Here is a 24,094-nt window from a genome sequence, read left to right on the forward strand (position 1 = left end):
TCCACTGGGTTTCCCTGGTCTAACCTACTTGTTACCTCTTCAAAAAATTCCAACAGGTTTGTCAGGCATGACCTCCCTTTACTAAATCCATGTTGACTTGTTCTAATCAGACTCTGCTCTTCCAAGAATTTAGAAACCTCATCCTTAATGATGGATTCTAGAATTTTACCAACAACCGAGGTTAAGCTGATTGGCCTATAATTTTCCATCAAGTGTTTTGTTCTGGCAAGACCATATGAATGATATTCATTTTATCACATTATCGTTTCAACATGAGCTTTCTGTCCACTTCCCTCCTGTGATTTGTCGTGCTTAATGTTACTGCAAAACTCAGGAGGAGATGGTGGGAATATGACTGGACCAGTAATCCCGACTGCTCATCGGGTCATGCAGCTTGGAAATAACTTGTCCATCCCGACCAGATATCCTGGACTGATCTGGTCCCATTTTGGCAGCATTTGGGTCATGTCTGTCTAAACCCTTCCTATTCAGGTACATCTCCAAATGCCTTTTAAATGGTGTGATTGTGCCAGCCTCCACCACATCCTTTGACAGCTTGTTCCATACACACACTGCCCTCTGCATGTTACTCAGGCCCCTTTTGAATCTTCCCCCTCTCACCCTGCACCTATGCCCTTTAGTTTTGAACTCCCCTACCCTGGCTATCCGCCCTCTCCATGCTCCTCTGTAGGGTTGCCCCTCAGCCTCTGCCTCTCCAGGGAGGGAAGGCCCCGCCTGTCCCTGTGGCTCAGGACCTCCACTCCCAACAACATCCCTGTGAAACGTTTCTGAACCATTTCAAGTTTAGCAGCATCTTTCCTACAGCAGGGAGACCAGACTTGAGAGCAATATTCTCAAAATGGCCTCACCACTTTGAATATTCTCATGATATTTGAACCCTGTGGAGAATCTGGGTTCAAATCTCATGAGAATATTAATTCAATTTATAAATCAGGAGAGTGAAGCTTGTCTTAGTCATGGTCACCTAGCCGGTTTCACTAATGTCCTTTAGGGGACCAATCTGTCATCCTTACCTTCCATGTGACTCCACATGTACCAATGTCTTGTACAGCTGTGACATGATGTCCTAACTCCTGAACTCAATGCACTGACCGATGAAGGCAAACATACCAAACACTGCCTTCACCATCCTGTCTATGTTGTTCAGGAAATGGTGCATGGTAAGGTGAGGCTGAAATCAGCCATGGGAGATACCGTCGGGGTGGTGTTGGTAATTACTGTGGTGAGTTGGTCAGATATGGTTAGAATCTTCATTGGGGTCTCATGCCGAGATTTCCTCCTGGACATACTCTTAACAAAAAGGTAAGATTCTCCCAATTTCCCTGAAGTTTCTACCAGTACATTTGTATATAATGATGCTGGAGCATGAGCATTTGCATTTTGGAGAACAGAATAGAATCAAAATGTTGAATTGAACAGAAAATGTCCAATTCTAATCGGATTGCAGCATTAGAGGGATATGGAGGCTGGTGAGGAGCACTGATGAGGTTTGCAGGGTGGGTGGAGAAAGTGGTTGAACTGATGAGGTGTTAGCAATAGAGACAGAAAGTATAAAACCAATATCATCATGATGAGACTTTAGAAGCTCTGGTTTGGGTACAATGGAAATTTTGTGTCCATTACCTTCACCAGACCTCTTGGATGGAGTTTATACTCTTCCTGACCCTGCTCCCTTGACAGATAAAGCAATGCCTTAACCCAGGCCATCTGAGTGGGTCATCAATGCTCCCCTGCAGATGCAGGACCACCTCCGTGTGATCACATGTTCCTTCCAGCAGAGGGCAGTCTCCAGGCACAGGCCAGCAATGGGGGTGATTACTGGATCATAGGAGGGCACGAAGGGGCCATTCACACATCCCAAAGGTGACAGGCTCTAGTCCTGTTGCTGTGGGCAAGGGAAGTCCTCTCTTAGGTGACAGGCCCTGACATTTCTCTGTGTGTGTCCCTGTTTTGTTCAGCAATGATATCTTTAGACTGAATTCTTCTTCGTTTAGAACTCCATCTACCTACCTCCTGGCTTGAAGCTCAGCACATTGGTTCACCTCACAACTAGTTACATTATTACACAAGGAGAAACAGCAGACTTATTAAACAACAAAGACAGATCTTCCATTGCAGTATGATGGATATACACAAAATATTTAAATACCTTCCACCTTTAAGTCTATGTTATCCCCAATGTGCTGTGACTGCACTGTGATTCTGCTCCATTCAGCTTATCCTGTCCCTTCAGGCACATTTTCAGCTGCTTTCCCATTCTCCTGTCTCTGAATCCACAACATTTTAGCATTTGATACATCTTGACATTTTAACGCAAGGATCAAGACGTCAGTGCCAGACTAAGTCTAGGAAACCCAGTTATCTCCCTATTTCCAGATCAACAGGGACTCCAGTTTTAAAGCATGATCGAGGTTCCAGTGTTGCTTATTTCTGGAGAGAGAAAGGAGATGATCAGGGTCTCTCTCTCCCTCTCTCTGTGCTGATTGGATCTGTTCCTGTGCTTTGATCACAGTTTGATTTTTGAGCTCCCCGTGTGTGGCCCTGATTGCTCAGTGGGTCAATGCACCGACTGCTGTGATACTGAGCCATGCAGAGCAGGGAGGTGCCCCAGCCTGGACTGAGGGATCTGCTCTCAGGCACAACAGTGATGGGGAGACAGCAGCTGGCACAGAGTAACTGAGGGAAGGGCGATCGCTGACAGATTATTCTCTGTTACGGACAACACAGAAACAGTCCATTACATCCAGTTCTCCAGCCTCTGCTTGTTAAAACCCATCAACATCCTCCATTTCTCCAGAAATTCCTCTCAATGACACGATGCATCAGTGAGCCCCACATTCTCACCAATCTCTGGGGAAAGACATTTCTCACAAACTAACACTTGGTTTCCTCTTCATTTTTGGCAACTCCTTCCCACCAGATGAAACCAGTTTAACGTTCCATTCAGCCTCCCCATTAAAGCAAGACCATCCTGTCAGCAGCTGAAAATGTGTTGCTGGAAAAGCGCAGCAGGTCAGGCAGCATCCAGGGAACAGGAGAATCGACATTTTGGGCATAAGCCCTTCTTCAGGAAGGGCATAAGCCCTTTCTCCTGTCCATCCTGTCAGCAGGCACACTTTGGGTGATCTGAGGAACGGCCTCTCTCCGAGCTGCAGGAATGGTTTCAGAGGACTACTTCCCCAGACACATCCAGCGGCTGCTGGGAGGGAGTTGGACAAAATTCAGCTGCAGAGAGTCAGTCACCTCCAGCACGGTCACTGGGAGACAGCTCACCACCCCTGGATGTTCAAGATGGCCCATGAGGAGAAAGCTGAAGAGGGGAACATATTCCTGAAACAAACATGTGGTTTACTAAAGCCCTGGCCGTGCTGAGCAAGCCTCCCTGCCTGAGGATAGAGGGACAGACAGTCCCGAGGGGCTCATCAATGAGGACTGCACTTTGCTGCAGCTCACTCCCCATCATGTCCACACAACATTTAACTGAAACTTCTAGGCCTCGGGAATCTCATGTGTGAGGAGACCAATGGGCTGTCAGGAGAAAGTGTCTTGGAGGAGGAGAGGGCCCTGAGGAATTGATGGGAGGCTCAGGAATGAACTCGGAACAGAAATCAGAAGAAATCTGTTGTTCTCTCCATCTCTAGATCAGGAAAAGCTTGTCTCATGTCTGGGCACTGTGCTGCAGGAATGGTGAGCTGTTTCTGAAACGATGCACAAGGTGAGTGGACAATATGGACTCATGAACAGGTGGCAAAAACCATGTTTTCAGAAAGGAATGGGCTAGGATGTGGACTTCTCCTTCCAGCCCCGAGAACTGGATTGAATTTCACTCCAGGGGAATACACATGTTCTGGTCCCGAGGCGATAGGACTCCGATGAGGAGGATTAGTTTTGGGGCTGGAGCACAGCCAGCTGCCACCATGGGCTCCTGGTTTGCTGCAATGTTTCCCGGGGGCCTGCCCAGTGGGAGGAGAGCCAACAGGATCCACAGCACTAACCTCCTGGGAACTGAGCCCATGACTGGGAAAGGCTGCTGTGCTGAATGGCAGTCCTGGGCAGAATGGCAGTCCTGGGCTCTGTGCTCTGATACTGGCTCTATGGTACATTGAGGAGATCCTGGGTGATCAATAGACAATAGGTGCAGGAGTAGGCCATTCGGCCCATATCCCTCCAATCCCTTCCTATTCATATACCCTCAGGCACTCCCTATCCCCCCTCTCCAGGAGAGGGAGATAGAATCTGAGAGGGAATTGCTGCCGTGTGTCCGGTTTTATGGAAGCCCTTGGGGTTGAATCTCCCTGGGGGGGAATTTCCTTGGACTGAACCAGCAGTGAGCCTGGACAAATGGTGGAAACGACACCAGCAGGATTCCCACTGGATTCCTGCACAAGCTGCAGCCTTTCAGAAGGATGTCAAGGCCGAAGGGATGGTGCAAGGGGAGATTTCCCAGAATGGGACCATGGATGAGGCTCTTCAGTTCTGTGCAGTGACTCCCGATGTGAGGATTGAGAGGATCCTGGGGGATTGTAAAGGAGAGGTGAGGAGGCGCTGGACAATATGTTTCAGCTTGTGTTGCCCACAAAGTTAAACGCAACTTGGCCATCCGTGCCTGGGGCTGCTTTGGGACTGAAGGATATGAAGGAGAGCAGCAGGCTGCCAGTCACTCCCAGGACAACATCCCCACCCCCTCCCATCCTCTCTCCACCCACCTACCCCACTCCCAACCGACCTTCCCTCTCACCTCCCGGCTTCAGGGATTCCCTGTCGCTGCTCTAACGCTGTTTATTCCTCATTCTGCTCTGGGGGCTGTCTCCGCCTCTCAGGGTGGGCGGGGCCGAGAGCAGCCAATAACAAGAATTCCTTGAGGATTGCACTGACCTCCCTGAGGGAGAGACTGAGCTGAATGTGTTCTGCGGCGCAGGGAAACTGAAACTGAAAATAGTTTGAATCAGGAAGAGATGAGGGTGGACATGGATATCAAACAGGTAAAAACAATGACTGCAGATGCTGGAAACCAGAGTCTGGATTAGAGTGGTGCTGGAAGGGCACAGCAGTTCAGGCAGCATCCGAGGAGCAGTAAAATCGACGTTTTGGGCAAAAGCCCTTCATCAGGAATACCAAACAGCATGGATTTCAAACACCATTTCCAGAGTTTGACCGAGGAGGTAATCTGTCCCATTTGTCTGGATTTATTCACCGATCCGGTTATACTGGGGTGTGGACACAACTTCTGCCGCTCCTGTATCACCCAGAGCTGGGAAAAGCAGGAGAGAATCTCCTGCCCGGAATGTAGAGAGGAGTTTCCGGACAGATCCCTCAGAGGAAACCGGGCCTTAGCGAATCTATCTGAGAAAGTTCGGAAGTTAAGTCTGAATCCGCAAGAGAAGGGAAGTAAACGTCACTGTGAGGAACATCAGGAAGAACTGAAGGTTTTTTGTGAAACTGACAAGAAATTGATTTGTGTGAATTGTGTAGTTTCCCGGGAACACAGGGAGCACCGTTTCATCCCGATTGAAGAAGCGGTTGGAATCTACAAGGTAAAAGGAAACAGATTCCATACCCTGATTATTTTATCACATTTTCATGGTCTAATACTTTTATTTTCTGATTTTCTCTCCCAATCCCAGGATCGGGTGAAATCTTCCTTGGAATCTCTCACAGGGAAGAAATCGGCGGCTCTCGAAATGGAGCGGCAGCAGAAACAGAAGATTTCCCAAATTCGGGTAAAATTTCCCTGAGCTCAGCTTCCAAATTTGATTCCTTCCTTTGTTGTGTTTTACTGCAGAAGCAGATTGTTTCTATATTTGCTCTTGTAGGTTCAATCCCAAAATCTGCAGACTCACATCAAATCCGAGTTCACCAAAATGCACCAGTTTCTCACTGAGAAAGAGCAGCGTTTACTCCGAGATCTCAGGGAACAAGAGGAAAACATTCTCAGAACAATGCAGCAAAATCTTGGCAAAATTCAAAAGAATTTAAATTCTTTTCAGGAGAAACTCTCAAAGTTGGAAAAACAGTTGGAACAAAAAGACGGAGTGATATTTCTCCAGGTGAGGGATTATATTTAATTTTAGTTCATGGAAAGTAAACTCAGAATGTGATCCTCATAAACTTGCTCCCATCCTCCCTCATTCCTCCAATATCCCTTTCTGCTCCTCTTTCCCTCATGTGTTTGTCTACTCTCCCGCTTCATACATTTTCCTCAATCTCGTTGATGATGGTGGCTTTCACTATTGAAATTCTCATCACTATTAAAAGGCTAAATTAAAAAGCAGTCGACAATTCACAGCTCCACCCAAGATGCAAGTGATTTATTCACATACATGTGGAAAACAGTTCAAATTACAAGTTGGTGTATTTCAAAAATATAGTTTATTCATAAAATTCTTTTTATACAGTACATACATTTCGTATGACTAGAGCAGTTCGACTCTGTACAGTTTTTACATATAGAGTCAGAGTCAGAGATACAGGATGGAAATAGACCCTTCAGTCCAAATTGTCCATACCGAGCAGATATCCTAACTTAATTCATCCCATTTGCTTGCATTTGGCCCATATCCCTCTAAACACTTCCTCTTCATATGTCCACCCAGATATCTTTTACATGTTATAGTTATATCTGGGTGGACAAACAAACCCAGTGCATTTCTTACTTGTACAAGACAATATTTACATACATTTGAGGCACTGGAGGGTCTGATAACTGAGTGCACCTCCATCTAACTTCAGCAGAAAGGTTTTTAGATTATGTCTTTACACACTGGGCCTTGCAGCAGCTGCCCTAGGCTTTAGTGCATCCCTCAGTACGTGGTCCTGGACTTGGAATATGCCAGTCTGTAACACTCAGTTGGGGTCAACTCCTTGCCCTGGAAGACTGACAGGTTTCGATCAGACCAAAGAGCATCTTTCACTGAGTTGATGGTCCTCCTGGTGCAGTCGATGTTTGTCTCACTGTGTGTCCCAGGGAACAGACCGTACAACACAGAGTCACAAGTCACCGAGCTACTCAGGATGAAATTTGACAAAAGCCACTGCAGGCAGAGAAAGTCCGGGTATATATGAAAGATCTCACAGGTAGTACCCTTCTCACCTGCAACCAAGCAACATCCTGATGCTTGTTGAGAAGTTCTGGCAATGCCTTTGACAATCTGCTCAAGGAACAAGCCGACAAGACCCACCCACTCATTTCCTCCAGGCTCTCGAGGATGATATGTGCTGATGAATTGTGGATAAAGGTGTTTTTGTTTGTAAATTTCTCCATGAAGGTGAGGTGATATGGAACGGTCCAACTACTTGGAGCGCTCCGCTAATACAAGGCCAGTCCCACCCTTCCCAACACCAGGGACAGGTAGAACCTCAGTACATAGTGAGACTTGGTGTTTGGTGCAGCTTGATGCAGCCACACACAAAGGTGGCCATCAGGATGAGGGTGATCTTGGGTACGTTCTTCCCCCCATTATCCAGAGGTTTTTACATGGTGTCCCTGTGACATGTCCAGCTTAGACCACCAGATGAAGTGGAAGATGACTCGGGTAACTGCAGCAATGCAGGTTCTGGGAATGGGCCCGTCCTGCCCCTCGTACAACAGTGAAAGTATCTCACACCTAATAACCAGTTTTTAACCTGCAGTGGAGAGGAAATGCTGCTCCCAAAGGACCAGTTTCTGTCTTACCTTGGAAATACTCTTCTCCCAAGTTTTTGTGCATGCCTCAGCTCCTCTGAACATATTCCCAGCACCTTCAGGTAATCTGTCCTGATTGTGAAAGGCATGAAGGATTGGTCAGCCCAGTTCCCAAAGTACATGGCCTTGCTCTTGCCTTGATTTACCTTGGCTGCTGAGGCCAGTTCAAACTGGTCATTGATGCTTATGAGTCTGTGCACTTGACAGCAGATCTGAGCAGAAAACAGTGACATCATCCATGTACAGGGAGGCTTTCCCTTGTAGGCCTCCGCTGCCTGGAATAGTCACCCCCATCTCAGGCTCACATCCTTCCTGATGGACTCAGCAAAGGGCTGTATACAACGCACAAACAAGGCAGGAGAGAGTGGGCAGCCCTGCCTGAGTCCGGATCTGATCGGGAAGCTGTCTCATTCCCACCCATTAATTGAGACTGCACTAAGGATGTTAGTGTAGAGCAGTCGGATTCGATTGCAGATTCCCTCCCAAAGCCCATTTTGGAGAGTAAGTCCCACATGTCGGTGTGTGATGTCCTGTCAAAGGCCTTTTCCTGGTTCAGGCTGCTAAGGCAGGTATCCACCACCCCTGTCCTACAGGCAGGCCATTGTATCCCTGAGGAGCACATTACAAATAGTCTGGATTTTTATGCACAAAGCACAGTTACATACTTCATTCTGGGCAGACAATCTACTTATCACTGGGCTGGGTACATTTGACAGGTTCCAACTGCTAACTAAACCTTAACATGGCTGTGTATCCTTTCAATAAAATACAGCCTTACGAGAGTTAAATGAGGTAAAGATATTTGATACTCAATGTATGCTGTCTGAAAACCATGGAAACACAGAGTCACACAGCATGGAAACAAACCCTTCGGTCCAACCAGCCCAGGCTGTCCATAATCCCAAACTAAACTAGTCCCATGTGCCTGCCCTTGGCCCATATCTCTCCAAACATTTCTGATTAATGTACTTGTCTAAATGTCTTTTAAATGTAACTGTACCCACATTCACATTTCCTTTGTAAGTTCATTCAACACACAAACTCCTCTCTGTGTGAAAGAAGTTGCCCCTTATAGTTTTTTTTAAAGTTTCACCTCTCACCATACAAGTATGTCCCCTAATTTTGATATCCCCTTCCCAAGAGAAAAGACACCTGCCATTCACTTTATCTGTACCCCTGATTATTTTATAAACCTCTCAGGTCACATCTCAACCTCCAGTGAAAGAAACTCCAGCTTATCCAGCTTCTCTTTCCAATTCAAACCCTCCATTCCTGTCAACATCCTGGTAAATCTCTTCCGAACTCTCCAGCTTCACGATATCCTTCCTATATCATGGAGACCACAACTGGATACAGTACTCCAGAAGAGGCCTCACCAATGTCCTGTACAACCTCAACATAATGTTCCAACTCCGATACTTAAAGGGCTGAGCAATGAAGACAAACATTCTAAATGGCTTCTTAACCACCGTGTATACATGTGAGGAAACCTTCAAAAGAATTATGAATTTGAAAACCGAGGTGTCATTGTTTTACAACACTGCTCAAGGCCCTACTTTTAATTGTATAAATCCTGTCTTTGCTTTATCAAAATGGCATACCTTGCATTTAGTCAAATTAAACCTAATTTTAAAAAAAAATTAAAACACAACTTCCTCATAGTTAAATACCTGACTTTCCAATTAGGTGTCGCTAAATGGTATTTCATGTCCTGATTGGTCAGAAGGTGCAAACCTGACTCTTCAGGAATTGGACCTGAGAATTAACTTTGCCAGTGTTCAGTTCCTTTGCGTATGGTTTATTGGCTAGTACTGACATGGCTGAAAATGTGTTGCTGGAAAAGCGCAGCAGGTCAGGCAGCATCCAAGGAACAGGAGAATCGACGTTTCGGGCATAAGCCCTTCTGCAGGATTCCTGAAGAAGGGCTTATGCACGAAACGTCGATTTTCCTGCTCCTTGGATGCTGCCTGACCTGCTGCGCTTTTCCAGCAACACACTTTCAGCTCTGATCTCCAGCATCTGCAGTCCTCACTTTCTCCTAGTACTGACATGGTTTTGTGTTACGACCTGAAACTTTGGGAATTCTATGTGTCAAATTGCACTGTATTGCAACAACCCAGAGAGTTAGAGTTTGTGTTTGTTTTATTAGCAGTCAGTATTTTAAAGGGGAAAAGGCATTGTTTGTATTTTTCATTTCCCATGTGGGATGCAGTTCTCTGTGAGTAACTTTCCATACTATGGACTATTCTGCTTTAGCTCTTTATATCCTTGCTATCCCTGATACTATTGAGGTGTTCTAATCTTTTATTTTACTCTATTTTGTTTCACTTCCCTCTTCACTATCTCAATAAAGATATTTCTCATGAACTCCCCATTCGATTTATTTGTGATTTAGATTGTTGGGGCAGAATGACCAAATAAATCATTCAATACTTCTAGCATCAAAGAGTTTATTGAAATTTCACAGGTGGCAAGAGACCGTCTGAAAATCCAGAGCTCTTCAATGAGTAAAGTAAAGACATACATTTCTTTCCACATTTCCAGCCTGCCTTTAGCAATTGCAGACCAATCATAATTAATTAATTCATTAATTGCCCTTCCAATTTCAGAAATACTGTGACTGCGTGGACAGAGATGGACAGGTGCGTGGTCAACCCACAGGCCTCTATGTTCTCATGAAGCTTCCCAGATTCTCTTATGCCCCTTCTTGGGGCTTTTCACAATGGATGCTATATTCAATCCTGTTAGCCATACTCCTTCTCAGACAATTGCCAGCTCCATTCATTGCCAATAATTTATCACTAAGGACCTCTTGAATTCTGTCATGCAATTCATTTTTCATACTAATCTTGCTATTGGTGATATAAGGGATGCTAATTTTTATGAATTGTTATAAAATTTGTTACATCAGTTCCAATAAAGTTCTATGGTCATACCTAATGTTAGAATTCTTTAGCTAAGGATTGTGAGCAGTTTCTTTCTCACCCAACCTTGGAATGTCAATCAAACACAGCACTTCTATCGTGTAACTATAATTATAACAACTTCTATGCACATGCTGTAAGTGGGATTTTCTTTATATAAGTGTGTAAATCTATAACTAATTCAGAATCTATGCCTATCATTATTTGAAGAATCTTGACTAAAATCTACATTTGTAACAGATTTACAAATTAAATGTAGGTTTCTTATGTGAAATGCTCTTATATATGTCTCCTGTGTAAGCAACTGCAGCTGCATCTTCAGATAACTGTGAGGCCTGCTGTGCCATCTCAATTCTATTATCTTGGGTTCACAGAGCTACCGTTGTTATAACTTAGACAGACATATTAAGCAAAATATTTTACCAAGTTCTCTAGAGCTACTGTAAGCCATGTTCTGCTGCTTTTGTCATGGGCATCCACTGGCCATTTTGTGCTGCTCTCAATCATGGGCTGCCCTAACAGGATTATGTATTTGAACACAGATTTTCTGTTCCTTTGAGGTGGAAACATCTTCACTGAATCAAACAGATTAATCCTTTCATAATTTTTAACATCTAAGTCAGATCTTCTCTTTTCTTGAGTGAAGTTGGTTAATGTTTACTGGCACCCTTTGCAATTCCTTAATTTTGACTTTACTTCCTCCAGTGCTTCAGGATGTTTTGTGTGCCATTCTTATTCTGTTCCAGCAATCAGGAACAGCAGCTTGGGGCAATGTGAGTGTAATTACTATTTTTTTGATAAAGACAGTCAGTCTCTGTCAACTCAGATTTGTGTTTTGTTTATTTCAGGAGGAAGTATCTGGGAAGATGAGATAGGACATGCACTTTACTGAAACTCAGTGCAAGTTGGTGAAATTGCTCAGAAAGGTTTTCAATGAATTTATGATAATCTTTTTAATATTTACAGGATGAGCCATGACACTGGTAATGCACTGTCACTAACAGATGGTGTCCTGTCCACTGAAAGCTTGAATATCATTTTACCATTTCCAGTGTGGAGAGAAATGGTGGAAGCTATTAAACCTGGTAAAGCTCAGCTCAGTTTCTTTGTTCTGTATTTATATTCTGTTATTTGGATTGTTATGAATACAAATACCAAAGATATATAATTAAGCTCTTAGTTAAAAAGAAAGCTGGATAATAATGGCTCAGACTGTCTTTGACATCAATATAGCATGTAACTTGGTGTAACATAAAGAAGCATTAAGAAACTTCAGCAAAACTGAGTCAATAGGAATTGGGGGAAATCTCTCCACTGGTTAGAGTCATTCCAAGCACAGAGGAAGATGATTGTGATTGTTCAAGATCAATTATCTCCACTCCAGGACATTTCTGTGGGAGTTCACTAATGACCCAACCTCAACAGCCTTCTGCAGTAAAGAATTCCCCAGATTCACAATTCTCGGAGAGAAGAAATTCCTCCTTGTCTTGTTCTTAAATGTGTAACTGTTTACTTTGAGATTATACCCTGTGGTCCGAGGCTGTCCAAGAGGAGGAATAATGTCTTTCCACAGCTACCCGGTCAAGTCTTCGAAGAATCAGGTAGATTTCAATAAAGGCAACTTCTCATTTTCTATATTCCAATGAATACAGGATCAATTTACTCAACCTCTCCTCATATCATAGCCCGTCCATGCCTGGGATCAACCCAGTGAAACTTCTCTTTAGGCCTCTAATGCCAAAATACTTATCCTTTCAAAAGCCATTTGATGTTAGGAAATATTTGAAGTCCCTGCTGCCCATTACCTGTGACCACCACCTCCAGGGGTCCATATATTGTAAAAGATGTTCACAGTATTGCAGCTGTGTCTGACTAATGCCTTGTCTAGTTTTAGCAAAACCTCCCTACTTTTCTACTCCATTCTCTTTGTAACAAACGCCAACATTTCATTTGCCCTCGCGGTAATCCACAGAACATGAATGCTTTTTGTGATTCATGAACGACTGCCAAGTCTCTCTCTTCTGTAGCTTTTTGTGGTCTCTATCCATTAAATTACATCCAGCTACTTTATCTTTCCTGCCAAAGTGTATAACCTCACATTCCCTCACATTCCCTTCCACCTGCTAAGGTTTTTCCCATTCACCTAATCTGTCTATATTCCTCCACAGACTCTTTCCGTCATCCTCACTGAAATAACTCCACAGAGGCCTGTATCCCATCACCAAGCCACCCTTTGCTTATACTTGGAAAGTCCTTGAAACTGATCCAGCTCCCTCACAGCCAGCACTCGGAGTGACAGGAGGTCTGACACTCCTGTTTATATCTGTCAGCCAGGACTCCTTGATTGGACCAGATTAACAGCCCCAATCAGGGAACTCTTTTCTTTTTAATCAACCTGGCCGAGCTCATCACAATCACTACATCCCTCTCCCTGTGAGCCTGAGGACACAGGCCAGTTCTTTTCCTTGCAGCTCTGCCTGAAGTGTTTTTGCCACCGGCTCAGATTCCTCCGATTCTGCCTTGGATAAGGGCAATGTGTAACATACAGCAGCTCTCCTCTTGTACCCCAACCATCTCGGAAGAAATTCATTCTCTTTTCCAGGTGGCAACGTCCATTATGTCCATCTTTGATTCTGAGGTCTCTTCAACCCTTAGTGCTGAGGGAGAGCCCATAGGCCCTGCCAGCCTTTCTGACTGTTCCCAGGAGCTGGGCACATTTTGCTTCCGCCCTGTTTGGGAGTTTGCAGCTTTCATGTGGTCCACATGCTTGTTCAGGACTGTTGCACCTCCCCAAACTTTGTACATCAGTGGACCTGACCTCACTTCAACCAATCAGGGTCATTCAGGTCATTTCCTGCACCAAACATTGTTCTCTAAAGTGAAGTGTTTCTGTCATTTAGCGGAGTCTTTGTCTGTCACTGGTATTCCTGATGCTGTTTTACCCTCCCCCTGCCTCCACCCTGGTCCAGGAAGATCAGGTTTAACCTGGTGCCGAGTCTTCACCCCATCAGCAACTCTGCTGGTGCTATTTCTGTAGCTGCATGAGGCATGGTCCTCTTATCAAATAGAAACTGGGACAATTTGGTCTCTGGTTAGGCTGCAGGTTGTTTCTTTAAGCCTGCTTTCAAAGTTTGGACTGCTCTTTTTGCCAGACCATTGGATGATGGATGGTATGGAGCTGTTCTTATATGTTGAATGCTATTTGACTTTAGTAAGTATTCACTGTCCCTGCTAGTGAATGATGGCCCATTATCTGTGACCAACACTTCCGGAAGTCCCTGTGTTGCAAAAGACGTGCGCAGTTTTGCTATCATCGCGTTTGACAAATGAACGCGATACACATCCATTAAGTGGGTGTCCACAATGACCAAGAACATTGAGCCCATGAAAGGACCTGTGTAATTGTCATATAACTGAGTCCGTGGTTTACCTGGTCATTCCCATGAATGTTGTGTCCTTGTTGGCACTCTGGGCACTGCCCCATCAATGCATCCAATACTGGCCACCAGACACAAAAAGTCTCGCCAACATTTTCATATTGTAAAGCCCTGGAAGAGTCTGGTAAAGTTCAGCCAATATTTGGTGACAACCTTCACTCAGGATAATTACTCTTGCTTCCCATAATAATATGCCATTTTCTACTGTGATCTGATCTCTCCGGATACAGAAAGGTTTTAGTTCTGGGTATGATGGCCCTTTGGTTTCCCCCATCACCACCAGCTATTTCAGTTTAGCCAGGACCAGATCTTTCTGTGTCTGATATTGTCAGCTGTGACTGGAAATTTGAAACCATTTTGGACTCATGCAGTGGCAGTACCACTGGATGTATATCTGCCAGTGGGAAGCAGCTCAATGCATCCACACTTGCTACCTGGCCTCCCAGACAGTGTTTCAACTTGTAATCGTATGGATGTAATATTAGAGCCCACTGCTGAATTCAGCCTGAAGGTATGGGCTGCAATGCCTTGTCCTCTTTAAGTAGACCTAGCAGGGTTCTGTGAGCCATTATGATTACAAATCCAAGTCCAGAAAGGTATTGCTGGAACTTCTTGAGTCCAACTATGGCCATCAAACCTTCCTTCTCTATCTGGGCTTATTTACGCTCTGCATTAGCCAAAGTCCTGGATGCATACACTATTGGGTGTTCCTCTCCATTGGGCCAACCATGAACTAATACTACCCCGAGACCATCCGGGGAAATATCACTGACACTACCAGAACTCACTTGAGATCATTGTGTGCAAATACCTTTGAGGGTGATAGCTTTCAGGGAAGTGAAGAAATAGTTATGGCTTCGTGATGCAAACATTTCCAAGGCAGATCCTTTTTTAGGAGTTGATGCAAAAGTGCCAGGATGGAGGCCAGATTATGGATGAACGTTCCATAATAATTCACCAGCCCAAGGAAAGCCCTCAGCTCAGGTACAGACATGGGAACAAGGGCACTTTTGATCGCCCTCACTTCATCTTCCAGTCAGTGTAACCCAATCTTCTCGTCTCTGTAGCTCAAGTAGGTCACTTAGGGAGCTTGGAACACACATTTTCCCTACATTCTCCCACCTGGGAGAAACATTCAAGGACTGTGTCCAAGTTCTCTCAGTGCTCCTTATTGGTCTTCCCTGTTGTTAGCACATCATCTAAATAAATGGCGACCTGAGGTAGACCTTGTAAATTATTCTCTGCTGTCCATAGAAAAATTACACAGGCTGATGATACTTCAAATGGCAGACTCGTGTTCTGGGAAATTGTTATGGGTATTAATTGTAGCATATTTCTGGGAATCATTTTGAGTCACAATTGCAGGAATGCATGACTCATGTCTGGTTTTGTGAAGGACAGCCCACCTCCCCTCCAGCTTTGTGTATAAATCCTCTGTGCGAGGAATTGGGGATTTATCCAGCTGTGAACAGCGGTTTATTGTTTGTTTCAAATCTCCACAAAGGCAAACCGACCCATTGGGCTTCACGATCAGTACGACCGGTGCTGTCCATTCTGCAAACTGGACTGGTTTGGTAGCTCCTTCACTTTCCAGGTTTCTGATTTCTCCATCTATGTTTGCCCATAGAGCAAATGGCACTGAGTGACCTTTGCAGAATTGCTTCCTGGTCAACATGCAGGGTGGCCCTGTCTCCATTCCCTAAACCTTCCTTAAAAACTTCCAGCTCTGTCATGAGGACTTCATTCATGCTGCCATTTTCTAATCGAGAAATGTTAAGCCAGTCGAGGTGAATCTTTCTCAACCAATTCCACCCCATCCAGCTTGGGCCTGACCCTTTTACTACAGTCAGTGGGAACTGAACCAGCTGCTTCTCACAAGACCCTGGAACCAAAAGTGTCCCCTTAACCTGGAAAGGTTCCCTGATATAGGAATCTAGTTGATGTCTCGTGCAAAATTAAGTCCAAGGTGAAGTTTGTTCATGACTGGTTGTGCGATCATTGAAATTGTTCCGTCTGTATCAACCTCCATAACAACCAGGTGACCATGTAACCAGTCATTTATTTTGATTGGTTCCAATTTGGATGTTGCTAAGCAATTTGACTGTTCCAAACCAGATGCAGGTGGACTATCCAAAGTGTGCAATCTCCTGGATACCGGGTGATGTGTCCTCTCATGCAATTTCAGTCTAGTAGGACTCTTTTGCTGTCGAGAGTCTGCGTATCAGCAGCAACTACAAAGGTTTGCCAGCCCGAATCATGAAGAGAATTTGAACTGAGGCTTGGTTTTGTTTTTGGATTTTGCCTTGGGCTGACCGAAGGTCCCTCTGTTGAGAATATGTCCTGAGTGAGGCTCGGCAATTGTCTTCACTGCAGTGGTGTTCCCCAAGCTCAGTCGGACTGGGGAGAGTTGTGCTTCAGCTATTAGGCACTTTTGTATGGTTACATTATTAATCCCACATACTAAATGTGCTCTGAGCAGCCTATTAAGAGTTAAACCAAAGTCACATGCCTCTCCAAGTCATCTTAGTCTCTTCATAAATCCTGATAAGGATTCCCCTGGTTCTTGAATTGCTGAGTAAAAATGGTATCTTCTCAAAATTGGAGGAAACTTCCAGGTGGCAAATAGAGTCAGAGAGTCATAGAGATGTACAGCATGGAAACAGACCCTTCGGTCCAACCTGTCCATGCCGACCAGATATCCCAACACAATCTAGTCCCACCTGCCAGCACCCAGCCCATATCCCTCCAAACCCTTCCTATTCATATATCCATCCAAATGCCTCTTAAATGTTGCAATTGTACCAGCCTCCACCACATCCTCTGGCAGCTCATTCCATACACGTACCACCCTCTGTGTGAAAAAGTTGTCCCTTTGGTCTCTTTTATATCTTTCCTCTCTCACCCTAAACCTATGCCCTCTAGTTCTGGATTCCCCAACCACAGGGAAAAGATTTTGTCTATTTATCCTATCCATGCCCCTCATAATTTTGTAAACCTCTATAAGGTTACCCCTCAGCCTCTGACGCTCCAGGGAAAACAGCCCCAGCCTGTTCAGCCTCTCCCTATAGCTCAAATCCTCCAACCCTGGCAACATTCTTGAGACCAGAAGGAAGGAGACCAGAATTGCATGCAATATTCCAACAGTGGCCTAAACAATGTCCTGTACAGCCACAACATGACCTCCCAACTCCTGTACTCAATACTCTGACCAATAAAGAAAAGCATACCAAACGCCTTCTTCACTATCCTATTTACCTGCAACTCCACTTTCAAGGAGCTGTGAAGCTGCACTCCAAGGTCTCTTTGTTCAGCAAAACTCCCTAGGACCTTACCATTAAGTGTATAAGTCCTGCTAAGATTTGCTTTCCCAAAATGCAGACCTTGCATTTATCGGAATTAAACTCCATCTGCCACTTCTCAGTCCATTGGCCCGTCTGGTCCAGATCCTATTGTAATCTGAGATAACCCTCTTTGCCGTCCACTACACCTCCAATTTTGGTGTCATCTGCAAACTTACTAACTGTACCTCTTATGTTCACATCCAAATCATTCATGTAAATGACAAAAAGTAGAGGACCCAGCACCGATCCTTGTGGCACTCCACTGGTCACAGTCCTTCAGTCTGAAAAACAATCCTCCACCACCACCCTCTATCTTCTAGCTTTGAGCCAGTTCTGTATCCAAATGGCTAGTTCTCCCTGTATTCCATGAGATCTAACCTTGCTAATCAGTGTCCCATGGGGAACCTTGTCAAACGCCTTACTGAAGTCCATATAGATCACATCTACTGCTCTGCCCTCATCAATCTTCTTTGTTACTTCTTCAAAAAACTCAATCAAGTTTGTGAGACATGATTTCCCATGCACAAAGCCATGTTGACTATCCCTAATCAGTCCTTGCCTTTCCAAATACATGTACATCCTGTCCCTCAGGATTCCCTCCAACAACTTTCTCACCACCGAGGTCAGGCTCACCAGTCTATATTTCCCTGGCTTGTCTTTACTGCCTTTTTAAACAGTGGCACCTGTGACTATCGATGATACAAATATCTCAGTAAGAGGCCCAGCAATCACTTCTCTAGCTTCTCACAGAGTTCTCAGGTACACCTGAACAGGTCCTGGGGATTTATCCACCTTTAACCATTTCAAAACATCCAGCACGTTCTCCTCTGTAATCTGGACATTTTGCAAGATGTCACCATCTATTTCCCTACAGTCTATATCTTTCATATCCGTTTCCACAGTAAATACTGATGCAAAATATTCATTTAGTAACTCCCCCATTTTCTGTGGCTACACACAAAGGCCACCTTGCTGATCTTTGAGGGGCCCTAATCTCTCCCGAGTTACTCTTTTGTCCTTAATATATTTGTAAAAAACCCTTTGGATTCTCCTTAATTCTATTTGCCAAAGCTATCTCATGTCCCCGTTTTGCCCTCCTGATTTCCCTCTTAAGTATATTCCTACTTCCTTTATACTCTTCTAAGGATTCACTCGATCTATCCTGTCTATACTTGACATATGCTTCCTTCTTTTTCTTAAACAAACCCTCAATTTCTTTAGTCATGCAGCATTCCCTATACTTACCAGCCTTCCCTTTCACCCTGTCAGGAATATACTTTCTCTGGATTCTTGTTATCTCATTTATGAAAGCTTGCCGTTTTCCAGCCGTCCCTTTACCTGCGAACATCTGCCTTCAATCAGCTTTTGAAAGTTCTTTCCTAATGTTATCAAAATTGGCCTTTCTCCAATTTAGAACTTCAACTTTTAGATCTGGTCTATCCTGTTCTATCACTATTTTAAAACGAATAGAATTATGGTCGCTGGCCCCAAAGTGCTCCACCACAGACAACTCATTTACCTGCCCTGCCTTATTTCCGAAGAGTAGGTCAAGTTTTGCACCTTCTCTCGTAGCTACATCCACATACAGAAAATTGTCTTGTATGCACTTAAGAAATTCCTCTCCATCTGATCCCTTAACACAATGGCAATTCCAGTCGATGTTTGGAAAGTTAAAATCCCCTACCATAACTACCCTATTATTCTTACAGATAGCTGAGATCTCCTTACAAGTTTGTTTCTCAATTTCCCTCTGACTATTGGGGGGTCTATAATACAATCCCAATAAGGTGATCATCCCTTTCTTATTTCTCAGTTCCACCCAAATAACTTCCCTGGATGTATTTCCGGGAATATCCTCCCTCAGCACAGCTGTAATGCTATCGTTTATCAAAAATGCCACTCCCCCTCCTCTCTTGCCCCCCTTTTTATCCTTCCTGTAGCATTTGTATCCTGGAATATTAAGCTGCCAGTCCTGCCCATCTCTGAGTCATGTTTCTGTAATTGCTATGATATCCCAGTCCCATGTTCCTAACCATGCCCTGAGTTCATCTGCCTTCCCTGTTAGGCCCCTTACAATGAATAAATGCAGTTTAATTTATTAGTCCTGCCTTGTCCCTGCCTGCCCTGACTGTTTGACTCACTTCAGTTCTCAACTGTACCAGTCTCAGATTGATCCCTTTTCTCACTATCTCCCTGGGTCCCACTCCCCCACCTTACTAGTTTAAATCCTCCCAAGCAGTTCTAGCAAATTTCCCTGCCAGTATATTAGTCCCCTTCCAATTTAGGTGCAATCCGTCTATTTTGTACAGGTCACTTCTACCCCAAAAGAGATTCCAATGATCCAAAAATGTGAATCCTTCTTCCATACACCAGCTCTTCAGCCATGCATTCATCTGCTCTATCCTCCTATTCCTGCCCTCACTAGCTCGTAGCACTGGGAGTAATCCAGATATTACTACCCTTGAGGACCTCCTTTTTAAATTTCTGCCTAACTCGCTGTAATCTCCCTTCAGAATCTCAACCTTTTCCCTTCCAATGTCGTTGGTTCCAATGTGGACAATGACCTCCTGCTGGCCCCTCTCCCCTGTGAGAACATTCTGCACCCTCTCTGAGACATCCCTGGTCCCGGCACCAGGGAAACAACACACCATTCTGCTTTTTCTCTGCTGGCCACAGAAATGTCTGTCTGTACCTCGGACTACAGAATCCCCTAACACAATTGATCTATTGGAAGCCGACATACCCCTCGTTGCGTTAGAGCCAGTCTCAATACCAGAAACTTGGCTGTTCGTGCTACGTTCCCCTGAGAATCCATCACCCCCTGCATTTTCCAAAACAGCATACTTGTTTGAAATGGGTACATCCACAAAAGACTCCTGCCTGAGGTGCCTACCTCTCTTACCCTTCCTGGAGTTAACCCATCTACATGACTGTATCTGAGACTTTCCCCCCTTCCTATAACTGCTATCCATCACAAACTGTACCTTATCGCTTCTATCTGTCTCTCCACTCGATCTGATAAGATTCACATCCAACATCATTTTTGGCAGATATAATCCGCAGTAACCCTTATACTCTCTTTAAACTCCCACATCTGACAAGAAGTACACATTACTGGAAAGGCCATTTTTGCTCCTTCACAAACCACAGACTCAGAAAATAACACCATCTTATTCCTCTACAAAACATCGCACTAGGTTAAATTAATAGCTGTGGCTTATATATTAAGTTTAATCAAGAGATTTATCTCCAAAAACATATAATCAAGAATGAACCCAGTGTACTCACTAATACAGCCTTTCTCTTGGACAGACTTAAAACAACATTTAATTTAACATTAACTGTGCTGTGAACTTCGACCAAACCGGTTCCTCCAAGATTAGTTGTGAAATTTTCTCTCTCTCTTGCACTGTCCTCACCTCTCTGTCAACTCTTGAAAGGTTTTAGTATCTAGTGCTTCAGGGAAAGTTAGGTTCCTAATTACAGAAAAAGCTGCAGGTCCACAAGCTGTCAGGGAAATTCCTCATTGCTTTTCATCTATCCCAATGTCATCTGCATGTAAAAATTAATGTTTTCTTTCTCCGTAATGTAAAAATTAATGTTTTCATTCAATGGCAGAATCGAATGAGTCTCGCTTCCCAAATATTAGCATGATGCCAGACATGCTTACCCCAATTCAAAGACAATTGTTGTGAGAATTTCTTCAGGAGCATGTTTTACTCTCATTGCCACTGAAATAACTCCACAGAGACTAGTATCCCGTGAGCAAGTCACCCTTTATTTACACATGGAATGTCCTTGACACTGAGACAGTTCCCTCAGAGCATCAGAATATGTGATACTCCTGTTGTTATCTATCAGCCCTGAATAGACCAGATTAAAACCCCTAATCAGAGAACTCTATTCTACGAGGTTCACCTGACTAACCTCAATACAGTTACTACACTCATCACTTGCCTTCCCACCTATTCAGTTGTCATCCTTAAACTTGGCTGTAGTCCATTCACTTTCCTCATCCAAGTCATTGATACATCCAGTTAATAAATGTGACCCAGCGGTGATCCCTGTGGAACATTGTTACAGGTTGCAATCCTGAAAATGACCCCTCAATCACTACTCTCTGTCTTCTATTAGTTAGCTAATCATCAATCCATGTTAATATATTACCTCCAATACATTAAGTTGCCTGATGTATGACACCTTATCAAATGCCATCTGAATATCAAAATAATGTTACATCCACTGCTTTCCCTTTATCTTTGTTGCATATTACTTCTTTTAAAAATTCTAGTAAATTTGTTAGGCATGATTTTTGATCATTTTATGTACGCTTTGCTGTTACATCTCTATAATAGACTTTACCATTTTCCCAAAAGCAGTTGCTGACCTAATTGCCGTATAATTACCTCCTTTTTCCCTCCTTCCTTTTTAAATTGTTACAGTGTCAGTTTCCAGTCATCTGGGACTTTTCCAGAATCGAGGATACCTGGATGATTACGAACAGTGCATCAATTTTGTAATTATCTCCTTTAATACAGACACACAATTCTTTATCCGAAATTCCAAAATCTGATTTTTTTTCGTGGAGTGTGGAGCATCATTTTGGCGTGTGAACAGGTGACCCATCTCCACACCCAGTCGAACCACCTCACTCTGATGTGATGTGGTGGCGTGGCCCAGCACTGGCAGGCGTGAATTATGACTCAGTGCCTGTACTATTCACACCTGCATCTGCTGTTAGGTCATAGTGTTTTTATTTCACTGTGGAAATGTCATTTATTCCGAAATCTGAAAAGTTCCGAGTTTTGAAAAGCAACTGGCCCCAAGGATTTTGGATAAAGGATTGTGTACCTGTATTTGAATATGCAACTCACCACAGTGAGCAGATTTCTCAGGTTTTAGCCCCATTTGTCTCTGAGCACTTTTTTGTCGAGTGATAGTGTATGAATATTTTTTCTCTCCTTGTTTTTCCCCTATATAATTTGTAATTTCGGGATACTATTAGTGAAGACTGATTCCAAGTTATATTCAAGCCCCTGCCATTTCTTGATTCAATGTTATTATTTCCTCATCTTCATTCTCTAAGTGGCCTGAGTTGACTTTGACTTCTCTATTTCTTTTTTATACATGTAAAGAGGTGATACACATTTCCCACAGACACGTGTTCTCTTCCCCCACACATATATAACACCCTCAAACATGCCTTTACCCCACACATCTCCCCACCTTGCTCACACATGTACTCAGATTCCTCCCATCCTCACATCTCCAAGCACACATCGACTTCTCTACAGCCACACACCCACCCACTGACACGTGCACATCCACCCATTCACAGACATCCCCTCCAAACATCCTTGACTACCATTCAAATATCTCCTCCATGCACACATTTCCCCCACAAACACAAGGCCGTCCTCCCTCATGCATGTAAGATCCCCACAAATACATCCCCCAACCATATACACAACCTACAGACATTCCTCTCCATGCAGAGGTGTACGTATGTACACACACACATGCACACTTTCTCTCTCTCTCTTATATCCATGGACTGTCTGTACTTCTGTTTTTATCTCCTAGTCTCTGTGACCCTGGATGAGGAAACAGTGAGTCCCTGGCTCGAGCTCTCTGAGGATCTGAAGATTTTGAGCCGGACCAAGACCTGCAGGAGTGTTCCTGACACTGAGAAGAGGTTTACAGACCGTCCCTGTGCCCTCGGATCAGAGGGATTCACATCGGGGAGACATTACTGGGAGGTGGAGGTGGGGGGGAATCAGGACTGGATTCTGGGTGTAGTCTTAGAATCTGTGGAGAGGAAGAGACGGGTTAGCTTGATCCCGCAAACTGGGTTCTGGATCCTTGGGCAGGATGGGAATCAGTTTTATATGAACTGCTCCCCTCGATCCCCTCTCCGTGTCAATCAGATCCCCAAGAAGGTGGGAGTTTATCTCAGTTATGAATCTGGGACAGTTTCATTTTACAACGCAGACACCAAGTCCCATCTCTACACCTTCACTGGGAATACATTCATGAACAAACTTTATCCTTTCTTCTGGACTTGGGATGAAAACCATTTTCTGAGAATCTGCTCTGATTCTTATCTGGATCTGGGAAAAGCGCAGAGTCTTAGAGTCTTTTCATCCCTAACGTCAAAATAACCTGACCCTGGGAAGGGTCAGAGGTCAGGGATTGGGGTTTAAAATGTGCCATTGAGAACACGTTGGTTCCTAATTTGAGTTTGAATTTCCTGATTATATTTTGTAAAATCCTAATCATACTGTAAATAAAACAAGTACTGTGTTTGCCGAAATGACAAAATTCCTCTGGTATTTTAAGTACCTTACATCATAAGTAACAGGAAATACACAAATGGTTATTTTCAGTGAATCGGGTAGTTTGGAAATCTTGATTTTTAATGTCACTTTTCTACCATGCTGCATGGAACAGAAGTTACTGATTCTCTGAATACCTGTTTTGTAGCTGGAGATTCAAGTGTAGTGCCAGTTTCAGCCAGAAGATGGTGATGATGAGCTGTACAAAGATCAGTCCAATTTGACACTGCAGTGCCAGCCCCTCCTGCTGGGCACTGAGGGCAAAACCACAAACACAAAATGCAGGATTTGTTTCCGTATTAGCTACCTTACACCTTCACTCAAACTGCCTTCCATCCCATGGCCTCAGTTCCTC

General features: G+C 44.1%; 1 protein-coding gene across 1 annotated transcript; it reads left to right on the top strand.

Moving 5' to 3' along the window:
- Positions 1-4,717: 4,717 nt before the first annotated feature.
- Positions 4,718-23,570, top strand: LOC122541431 (zinc-binding protein A33). The gene is given in 7 exon segments (XM_087979222.1): positions 4,718-5,555; positions 5,646-5,741; positions 5,835-6,068; positions 11,475-11,506; positions 11,593-11,711; positions 22,988-23,533; positions 23,536-23,570. Coding segments are annotated over 7 exon segments (1,473 nt in total). The 5' UTR covers positions 4,718-5,144.
- The last annotated feature ends 524 nt before the right edge of the window (positions 23,571-24,094 follow it).

Source organism: Chiloscyllium plagiosum, unplaced genomic scaffold (assembly GCF_037043375.1).
Source record: "Chiloscyllium plagiosum isolate Xiang-an unplaced genomic scaffold, Cpla_swu_hap1 HiC_scaffold_35, whole genome shotgun sequence".
Lineage (NCBI taxonomy): Eukaryota > Metazoa > Chordata > Chondrichthyes > Orectolobiformes > Hemiscylliidae > Chiloscyllium > Chiloscyllium plagiosum.